General features: G+C 35.6%; 1 protein-coding gene and 1 non-coding gene across 2 annotated transcripts; both read left to right on the top strand.

Moving 5' to 3' along the window:
- Positions 1 to 717: 717 nt before the first annotated feature.
- Positions 718 to 7,004, top strand: LOC112517860 (glutamate receptor 1.2-like). The gene is made up of 7 exons (XM_025125230.1): positions 718 to 741; positions 1,311 to 1,409; positions 2,030 to 2,237; positions 3,239 to 4,539; positions 4,654 to 4,957; positions 5,318 to 5,703; positions 6,531 to 7,004. Exons 1-7 carry the CDS (start codon positions 718 to 720, stop codon positions 6,861 to 6,863), a joined length of 2,655 nt encoding a protein of 884 aa, XP_024980998.1. The 3' UTR covers positions 6,864 to 7,004.
- LOC112518795 lies at positions 859 to 1,071 on the top strand. The gene has a single exon (XR_003069865.1). It is a non-coding gene; the product is annotated as a small nucleolar RNA U3 (small nucleolar RNA).
- Positions 7,005 to 11,505: the final 4,501 nt, after the last annotated feature.

Here is an 11,505-nt window from a genome sequence, read left to right as displayed (position 1 = left end):
TATAATTAGAATAATTATCGAGTTCCAACAAAATAAATAATTATTATCTTTATAAAAAAATTATATTATTAAACCAAATATAAATTCATTCGTTATTGTACATAAATTAAATTATAAAAAAATTACACAAAAAAATGAGGAATTTCAAATAGTTAATTTGATACTAATATCGATATATTTTTGTCAAGTTTTTATGATATTTTCAAACATATATTTTATTCAAAAATAAAAACATCATCGTTTTTCTCAAAATCACATAAAGCCATATTATAACATCGACTAAGATAAAGAATAAAATGAATTATTAAAATCATGATGTATCTCGTTGCATTGCACGAATACGCTTCTAATAGTTAAAAAAGAAATAACCAACCAAATGTTTTCTATCAATGATATATATATATATATATATATATATATATATATATATATATCGAGTAGTTCGATTCGACTCATTATTAATGTCGAGTCTAGTTCGAGTTCGAGTTAAGTTTACTCGAGTAAAATATTGACCGAACTTGAGATAGTTGATCTTAAATAGCTCACAAGTTATCCTCTATCACGTTATTGCAGATAAATAAAACAATCTTTTTTTTCATGATGTTGAATTAATACTTGTTGTGCAACATTATTGAACAGAAATTTATCATAACATATGCAACTTACCGAATATATATTTCTCCCCCCTTTTCATCAAGCTCTTTAATCACAGTAACAATGGCGACACTGTTACTGTGGCTTGTACCTCATGCCTAAAACGTTGTACTCTGCTTTACCATTTGCAAGTGGTCTAATCCCACATCGACACGTACGACAAAGATATGCAGTTATATAATGAGGATGGATAGACAGACGAACACGACCTTACTTGAACAGGATCTGTTCTATAGGCTCGTACCTCTGTATTCTTGATTCCTAAGAAGACAGAAACCCATGTCTGGTTGATGAACCACGACCATATAACCAGAGCGTGATTAACAGATAGCCATGGTCTCAACCATGACTCAGTAGATGATCGTTGCCACCCCATCTGATGGGTTCTGGCATGGTTACATGGTTGTCTGACAGATAAATTCTAAGTTTTTGTTCGGTTCTTGTTTTGGTTCCATATTTCAGTTCTTGAAAAGCAAGTGCTCGATGAAATGCCTTTACGTGCAGGATATAATCTGTCTTCAGATGATCTTGCACTCATCCAGTATGAATTCCCTTTTCTATTAACCCATACTAGTTTTATGTATAATGGGTTCTAGAAGTCGTAGTAGAAGTAGAGTATTTAGTTATTCTCTATTTTGTCTTGTAAATGCATTTAGATGCATAACACATGTTCGATGAAATGCTTGTATGGGGGAGGTTATGATTTGTGTTGCCATGATCATGGACTCGTTGAAGAACTGGATGAAACCAAAACTGTAAGTGAAGTTGGTCATTTAAAACATGTACATAAAGTATAGACTAAAGAAGATCATATAGTTTCTATTTGGTTCAGTCAAAAGATTGTTTCCTGGCCTTCAAAAAAGAGATTGCTTGAAATTCTTCTTGAATGGGTGTATATATGCAAACTTACCTTGATGTGAGCTACTAATATAATGACACCTAAACCCAAGGATCCGTGTGTGGTTACATTTTTATTTCTTTATATATATATTGATTACATTCTTGATAATCTCTTTGGTTTGACCATGTCCAAGTTGATGTTGACTGCATGTAAATGAATGGAATTAAGAAATTTCCAGGCAGCCTGTGATATTTGAATCCTTTTTAATTAGCAAACATTCTTCATTCACTAAAATATCACATACCGTTTATGTGATATATGTGGTCATAACTGATTGAATGATGTATGTGGTCATAACTGATTGAATGAAGCCTTCTCATGAGATTAATCAATAAAAAAAGAAAAGATCATAGAAGACCAAAGGGTATAAAAAACAGCATAGCAATAGGAGCTTTTTACCATTCACTAATGGAGATCATTGGCAGGAAGAGCACAGACCTTTTGTTTCTAATATTGATGTTGCTTTGTTTTCAGCTACATTTAAAAGCACAAGAATATCCATCCTACAAGGAGATCCCGGTGGGAGCGATTCTAGATATGAGATCATGGGTTGGAAAGATTGTTCATAGCTGCATTACAATGGCGGTATCTGACTTTTACACGGTCAATAGTCACTACAAAACAAGGATAGTTCTTCACGACAGAGACACCCATGGAGAACCACTGCATGCTCTATCCGCTGGTAAATCTTATTTAGCCATACTGGATTTCATTTGGAAAATACGTAGGTAGATAAAAAGTAGATACCGAACAAGCATACTAAGAGTATATAATACGGGAAAGGTTCCCTATACATGTATATACTACTATGGTGCCTGTGGTGTCACCAGAGACCATGGAATTTTACGGATTATTCTAACTCACAAGGATGAATTGCTATGATGTATCACTATTAGAGAACAGAAAACCCACAATTGACATACATCTACCTGTAGCTTGGCTCACATGTGTGTTTCATACTTGAAGGGGCAGGTTTCTATTCCTGGTAACCTTTTTTTAGTTATACCATTCAAAAATTTCTCAAATTGGTGTTCGTATCGAGTAGAATACTTCTTGAACACTGAAAATTTAGGAAGGTTTGTTCATAGGTTATATAATCAGAATCCTTGATTCAACCTAAAACTCCACAATTTTAAAATATTTTATCAGCGAATTTGTTTGAAATATTATAACCGAATCTTTTTTAATAATCTCGAGTCTTATTATAATAGTTATAGTAATTTTCATACTTTCAAAAGGGTAGGATGTTCTTTAATATTATAGATACCAAGATGAAAAGGATCAAATACAGCCAAAATGATGCACAACATATCTAAGTGGAGCGCAAACTATCCACTGAAGCTCGAATAACATTAGACGGATGTAGGATGAATCCATAAACATTGATGGCTTCCTTGTAGTGGTTAGTCTTGTTAAAGTCCTACATCGGCTATACTTGTACACATATTTGCCCGGGACTCGACACTCTGGGACATCTTCGACCGTCTCGCCACCGCTTGAGTGGGGTGCTGGAGCCTGGAGGGGGTGTTAGAGTCCCACATCGACGAGACTTGGACACTTTCTTTTCAGAATATGTTGGAACACCCTTCTCTCCTGAAGGGCACTTTTGGAGAGAAATCCTAAATTTCAGCTTCATACTAAGCCTTGCAGATCGCTAATTATGATTTTTTTTTTGGCCACCAGCTCTTGATCTCTTGGACAAGACAAAAGTGCAAGCAATCATAGGTTCAGACTCGACATCTGAAGCAAAGTTCCTGGCAGTATTAGGGGATGAAGCTAGAATACCTATTCTTTCACTTTCACCAACCCCATCTTTCAACAGCCATCCTTATTTTCTTCAAATTGCACAGGATGAAACCATTCAAGTTAAAAGCATTGCAGCAATGGCAGAATCCTTTGGATGGAAGAATTTGATTGTTTTCTGCGAGGACACTGCTAATGGGAGAGATATGGCTACGTTTATGGCTAACGCCTTGGGAGAGAGGAGCATATCTGTAACATATAGGAGCTTAATTTCAACCTCTGCTAGCAATGAACTTGTCCAAGAAGAGCTTCACAAGCTTTCAACTATGCAAACAAAAATATTTGTCGTTCATACTTCACCTTCTCTTGCATCTTACCTTTTGCTGAATGCAAAATATATAGGAATGATGGGTGAAGGATACAAATGGATTATCACTAGTAAGACGATGGACTTTATAAATTTCATGGATGATGAAGTCATGGAGACAATGCAAGGGGTCGTGGGTTTTAAATCATATATTCCACAATCAAGTGATCTTCACAACTTCACTCGGGAATGGAGAAAGGAATATGACGGTAGGAACACATTGATGGATATCAAGGGCATAAATGCTTATGGTGTTTGGGCACATGATGCAGTTTCAGCACTAGCAATGGCTGTTGAGAGGGCTGAATCTGTAGAACAAGTTCTCAAGCGGAACATGAAATCTCTGGAAAAGACTGGCTCCAGCCAAAGGGGTACAGCACTTCTGAATCAGATGTTAGGAATCTCATTTCATGGTTTAGGCGGGGTTTTCCAATTTATGAATGGGAAGATTACTGCACAAGTCCTAGAAATAATAAACATCGTAGGTAAAGGGGAACATAGGGTTGGTTTTTGGACAGCAGATGCTGATTTCACCAAAAAGATTGGAAAGTTGAATTCATTTTCCAATGATGGCCTGGAAGCCATCATCTGGCCAGGAGGTATCACAACTAATCCAACACATAGGATGCTACAAATGAGTAGCAAAAACCTCAGATTTGGCATTCCGGTGCAATACAGATCAGGGAGACTTTTTCAAGTGAATCATGATGCTCAAACTAATTCAACTGTAGCTTCAGGATTTTGTGTAGAAGTGTGCGAAGCTGCCTTTGCTGCAATAACCAGCGGTGTAGCTATTCAATTTATTCCATTTGTGATTAATGCTACAGTTGGAAATGTAAATTACAACGATTTTATAGATCGAGTCCACGCTCGGGTACGCATATTCTCTAATCTAGTATTCTGTGCAATTAATTACTTGGCTTTCGGAGCAAGAAAATGCACAGGGAAAGGATTATAATCTGTTGTATTTCATTGTTGTTTGCATTAGGAATTTGATGTTGCCGTTGGAGATATAACAATTACAGCTAACAGATCTCTATATGTTGACTTCACAATACCATACACCGATATTGGCCTTGGAACACTATCTCGAAATGCAGATGCAAGCATGTGGATCTTTATGAAACCCCTTAGTTCAGAGCTTTGGGTTGTATCTGCTTGCTTCTTTATTTTACTGGGTTTTGTGATTTGGATTCTTGAACATCGAACGAATGAAGAATTTCAAGGTTCACATGGACAACAAATCGGAACAACCTTCTGGTTTGCCTTTTCTACCGTTGTTTATGCTCATAGTAAGCTCACATCTCTTTTTTTTTTCTCTCTTTTTTTTACGGTTGACACACGACCAAGTTTCACTTCAATCCAAGTATTATGTAGTTAGTGCGTATTCTCTCCTATCCATTATGGTACTTGGATGTAATAACTCTAGATTGCTGATGGCAAATTTTTGGGGACTGTAGTTTCGTAACTTCAAAGTCTAACGATATGGTCATTCTGGTTTTATTAATCACACCAAACCAAATGAGCCCACCTACCAGAAAGTTGAACCGGGGGGAGGGGAGGGGGGATATATGCAGACCTGACTTGAATAAACAACACCACCAAGTCTAGCAATATGGTCATACTGGTTTTACTAATTGTTGTAATTGCAGGGGAGAAGCTACAGAGTAATTTGTCAAGATTTGTAGTCATTGTGTGGTTGTTTGTAGTGCTCGTTCTCTCTTCAAGCTACACTGCAACATTGAGTTCCCTATTAACTATTGAACAAATTCAGTTAGCATCAAATGCAAACTCAATTGGCTACCGACATGGTTCCTTTATGGAAGGATATATTAAGAAGAACTTGAATTTTGTAGACAACAGGTTGAAGCCATATTCTACACCTGAGGAATATGCCGATGCTTTGTCACTTGGGAGTAAGAAAGGTGGTGTTGATGCAATTGTTGATGAAATTCCTTACCTCAAGGAATTCCTTACGCTGTATCCATCCGGTTTCTCCATGACCGTCTCTGAAGCAACCACTAATGGTTTTGGCTTTGTAAGTCTCCTCACTGAACCATGCTAACCTTTAACTTGTTACTCACTCCGTTCCAAAATAAGTGTCCACAGTTTTGTTTTAGTTTTACCCGAAAAGAAGTGTTCACCTTTAAAAGTAAATGTCTACTTTCCTGTTCTACCTTTAGTTATGAGATGAAAAAAGTTTTTCTTTCTATTATTAAATATTAAGTTGTCATTTAATTAATTAAAAAAGTGTAATAAATACACATTCCCAAAGTTGTGCCTTCTTCATTATAGACATATTTTTTGAAGGAGGGAGTATTTGACAATTTGTAGACCATGGGTAAATTGAGAGAAGGAAGAGTGCGGTGGTTGGGACACTTGCGGAGGAGATCAATGGTGGCGCCAGTGAGGAGAGTAGAAATTTTTACGGTCAAGGAGGAAAGGCCAGACGAGGAAGAATTGGGATGAGAAATTTATGTTGGACATGGCAGCATTAGGCATTTTCCAGGACATAGACCTCTAATAGGAGTTCGTGGAGAAGCAGGGTTAGGATAGTTAAATTAAGGTAGAGATATGTAGCTAGTGTGGATAGGAAGTAGGGAGTTAGGGATCGCGAGGACAATTAAATTAGGCATTTTTCTGCCGCTTATTATGCCCTAGTCTTGATTATCCTCCTTGTCCTAATGTCCTCTTCTTCTTTTTGCTCACACTTCTGCAAAAGCCACGGGTCTTTACGGAAACAACCGTTCTACTCGCCCCTGCCATACCCTGCTTACGAGCAGGATATATTGGGTTTGTTTGGTTACAATTTGTAGACCAACTCTACCTATTCTTCTTCCTAGTTAATATATCTATAATTTGCAGGCATTCCCTCAAGGTTCACCCTTGGCCCCTGTGATCTCGAGACGAATTGTAAGATTACGAGAAGATGGGACTTTAAAGATGTTAGAGGATAAGTGGTTTAACCAACAATCAGGTCCACGCCCCAAGGATTCTGCCAAAATTCTAAACCTTAAAGACTTCCGTGGTCTATTTTACGTGAGTGGGGCATCAATGGCAGCTGCCCTTTTCCTATTCATACTTTATTTGGTTCCCGAGAAACTGCATTTCACCTACACGATGCTGGCAGGAGGAAAGCTAGAGTTCATAATGAGGTTTCTCGTGCCTAAAACTGGTAATGCAGTTGAAAGAAGATGAACCAAACTTCATATTACCACTACACTAAATATACTTCTTGTGTTCTACCGTAAATTTTGAATTTGTTCTGCCCTTCCTTGTGGGTTGTAAATTGATACAAGTGATTGTGTTATATTTTAGTAGACAATATGTTTCCAAACTAACCCAAAACAATAGTGGTTTAATAATTAAGTAAAAACCTCACTGGAGGTGCTCTAAATGTGGTGGACTTGGTAAGTGTTTTCTGAAATGTATTTAAAAAGGTATTGTTATATCTATTTTAGAAGCTATTTTTATAAATTTCTGGTAAATGTGTTGGACCTCTTAGATCTTGAAGGAGATGAGCGGTGATGGTGGACCGACTGTCCGATAATTCGGACGATGAAGATGACGATGAAGATATTAAGGTGGAGTGGGTTTTTGTTTTTTAAAGCATTAAGACTTGTACAATTGCTTTGTTATTTGTACTAGATAAGCTTTTTTAAGACTTGTACATTGCTGCAGATGCTTTGAAATTACACCTTGTCTTTTCTTATTTCATGATGATCATGTTGGAGATGAAGGGGAAGAAGAGGAAGATTGGGAAGCTAATCTAAAAACGAATAAGTGAACGTATTAGATGATGTTGACTTGGATGCCGAACTTATTGCTTGCGATTAGCTCATTTTTGATCACTTTAGATGATGTGATGTTTTAATTTTGAAACTATATTTCTAAACTCTAATTAATGCATATGTTATGACTATGGAGGGATACATAATATATATATATATATATATATATATATAGATGACTTATTATGCAACCCTTTATATTTGTACAACCAATACAACTCAATCTCAACCGTCCATTTAATTTGATGAATATGTCATTTCATAAAAGTTCTGATTGTTTCTTAATATAAAGTATTAATCATAATTAATGAACTATAATCATCTTTCATAAATATTCAAATTATAATAAATGAACTTTCATCACTTCCATAAATATCTTAATTAATTGAGTTGCATTGATTGTACAAATGAACATGGTTGCATTTGAAATATATATATATATATATATATATAGAGAGAGAGAGAGAGAGAGAGGTTGGTTATTATACAATCCTTGACATTTGTGCAACCAATACAACCCAATCTCAACCGTCCATTTCATTTTATTAATATGTGATTTCATAGAAATTTTAATTGTTTCCTAATATAAAGTATTGATCATAATTAATGAACCATATTCATCTTCCATAAATATTCAAATCATAATAAATGAACTCTCATCATTTCCATAAATATCTCAATTTATTGGGTTGCATTGGTTGTACAAATGCGATGAATTGTATTTGAAACAAACTCTCTCTGTAATATATATATATATATAATTCTAAGAAATATTATATTAACCGTTATTTTGGACCGGTATATCACTGATATATCACCGATATATCGAATATCGGTCCTGACCGACATTTTGTATTCTAACCTTAGTAACAACATAGGGGAGGAATGAGAATAGCATCGGTTAAAAAATGTTGATGGTGAAATTCTGCTTGTCGGCAAAAGGAAGGAGAAGAGGCAATAATGTTGGTTAAAGAAAAAATGGTTAAATGCATGAAATAAGAAGCTATTTTTATAAATTTTATTATTATAGCATTTTACATTCATCTTTTCTTATTTCGACAATATACTTTTAAAATATTTTTTATTAACACAATGTAATTTGAAAAATTTACCCGTTAATCGGTGTAATAAGTTGGTCTGGATATGGATTGCATAATAAGGTGAATCATGGTCCATGAAAGGATCTATTATTTGATCCAAAGAAAAATAAACAGCTTTTAAGACAATTGTGTAATAAGTGTTTTGCGGTCAGACATGAACGGTTTAACCCTCAAACTACAAAAACCAAATCGTGAAGGCCGTTTGGGAAGTGATCAAACCACCAAAAAAGCAGTCTAGTGTGACTGAGGGCCTGTTTACTTGAGGCTTAATGAGCTTAGTGGATAAACCGACTTATTCACACAGACAAGCAAGACTGTTTACCTTGGGCTTATTCGCTCAGAAATGGGCTGCCCAGATGAAAAACCTGTGTTGTCCAGGTTAAGCCAAGGTAAAAACTTGCCCTACCCTTACACAATAGTCGCGCCTCTCTCAACTCATGTCTCTTCTCCATCGATCCAACACCCTATTGTCGTGCCTCTCTCAACGCAAGACCTTCGATCTCTTCTCCATCGATCGATTGTTGCTCTCTTCTCCATCGGTTGTTGGTCTCTTCTCCATCGATCGACTATTGCTCTCTTCTCCATCGGTTGTTGATCTCTTTTCCATCGATCGACAGATGTTGCTCTCTTCTCCATCGATTGATGGCTGTTGCTCTCTTCTACATCGGTTGTTGCTCTCTTCTCCAAAATCTATCGATTAAGGTATTTGCTGCTGTTAATTTTTGCTGTTTGCTTAAGGTTTGCTTACCTGTTAATATTTGCTATTTTTATTACATTTGTTTACCTGTTAATGTTTCAAAAATCACACAGTTGTGTATGGCATTTGGTGATTATGGGTTTTGGTTATGTTCTTTGTCCTACTTAGGTTTTAGGTTACAATGACTGTGAAACATTTGAAAATTAGAAATTGGGTACAAGAAATTTCCAATTTCAAGCTGTTGTTTGCACCTTTAGTTGATTAGTAAATAGAGATTATGGTATATATCATGGAAACAAGAAATTTCAAACTGTTGTTTGCCTTTTTTAGGTATTTGTTGTTTGATCAGGGGTAAATTGGTCATTTATGTTATTAAGACTGTTGATTCAGACAGAAAAGTAAACAACAACATAAATTTATCCAGACAGACAAATTTATCCATACATGACTTAATAGAAAATTTGGTAAACAACCCATGATTTAGATAGTTTGGCTTTGCAGTGGTCCTTGAGATAAAACTGACAGAACGGCCGAAAATGACCAGATAAAATTAGACATAAAAAATAAACTAAAGTGGCAAACTATATACATTGATGTTCATATAGCCGTTGACCAACTTTTGTTACTGTTTTTCAGTTTTCTGGTAATATGCTACTCTTTCACAAACAAACCGGAACTTGAGAGCCGCAATAAAAAATGGCTAATTTTTTTGGTTTGAAAAGTGGCAAACTACGTAATGGTAAGTTTTTGGCGACATTGTTACAAAATAGGTGAGAGACGAAACTTTTATATTGATGGTCAAACAGATAATGATTATAATAGAGTTTATCTTTAATAATGATCCTATAGTTAAAAAGCTACGCTATCTGATTTTCACCACAAAAAAGCTTCAAACGTGCAAAGAGAGAGATATGCTTGGAACAAGTAAAACCCTAGCCAAATAAAGATTTAAAACCCGTCTAGGTTTGGGAGCCCCCGTGACTTCGCATGCGACCTAGAGTCGTGGGTGAAGTCGCCCATACCCAAATAGTTGCGACCAACCCTTCGCGTGGAGATCGTCGGACAAATGTAAACATATGCAATCTTGGTTCTTTCATTTACGGTACATACAATCTAAACTACCCAAAAGTTGTAAAAACCTTCATCATTCACCAATTTGGAGTAGCTTTCCCTCAATCATAGCATTCAGTGCGCATAGGTAACAGCATGCAAACACTTTTTCAACAGCACGACGAAATCGCTTCAAATTGGTAGAAAATGCTATAACAAAAATATGCAAACATTTAAAATAAACTTGCTTAACTTTTTATAAACCAAGTCTATTGAGCCCATCTCTCCGTTGGATGAAATATTTGTCACGACTTGCTTCAAATTGAAAAATACGAAGAAATAAACTATAACCCATTCGAAATCGTCAATGGAAAATCATCTTAGACCATCCCACATCAATGAAATCTCAATATCTTCAAATGTCCCACATCAGTTGTTGTGATTACTCATATTTCAAAAATGATCTCTACTGTTACATCAATAACTACTTCAGCATTTATAATATTGACGGATGCCGAGTCCACCAAATAATAAATTCCAACTAACGACTAATTACAACCAAAATTGTAGTAGTGTAAGTCGGGTCGAATCCACAGAGACTCGGTCTAACGTTATACGACTAGCGAATCAAGCACACGATGGAAGCGTAAAAATACTAATAATCACAAAAAAGGGGGGGGGGGGTTTGAATTTGATTAATTACTCTAAAAATGCAATAATATAAACTAAAACAATTGATTAAAATCCCAACATCGATTTAATACCGGTTAAGATATTAGTGCCTATCATCGATTCCAAAAATGTAAACGGAAAGAACAAGCCCGAATTGGCTTTAATCGTTAACAAGCTCTAACAACCCACATTTTCCATAGATAATTGTTGACTAAAATAAGCTCTCTAATCAACCCTTAACCACAAATACAAGTTTAAATAAGCTCTTAAACTCATAGGTGCGACTAGCTTTATCGGACTAGAAAAATTACCAATTCAAAGCCATAAGCTCATAAGCTCGGCTTATCGAGGCTCTAATCACAAGATTTCAAATATTCAATTCGGAAACCTTATCGAAACCAAATGAATACTATTGTTCCTCTATCAAAACTCTAAGACAATTACGTATCTAAGTATTTTGAATAACCATTCCATAAAAGATTTCCAATCAGTTAGCTAAACTAATTAAAAACCCAAMTAGGATTAACATT

Source organism: Cynara cardunculus (assembly GCF_001531365.2).
Source record: "Cynara cardunculus var. scolymus isolate 2C chromosome LG 9, CcrdV1, whole genome shotgun sequence".
NCBI lineage: Eukaryota > Viridiplantae > Streptophyta > Magnoliopsida > Asterales > Asteraceae > Cynara > Cynara cardunculus.
This window is presented reverse-complemented; position numbering and strand designations above follow the sequence as displayed.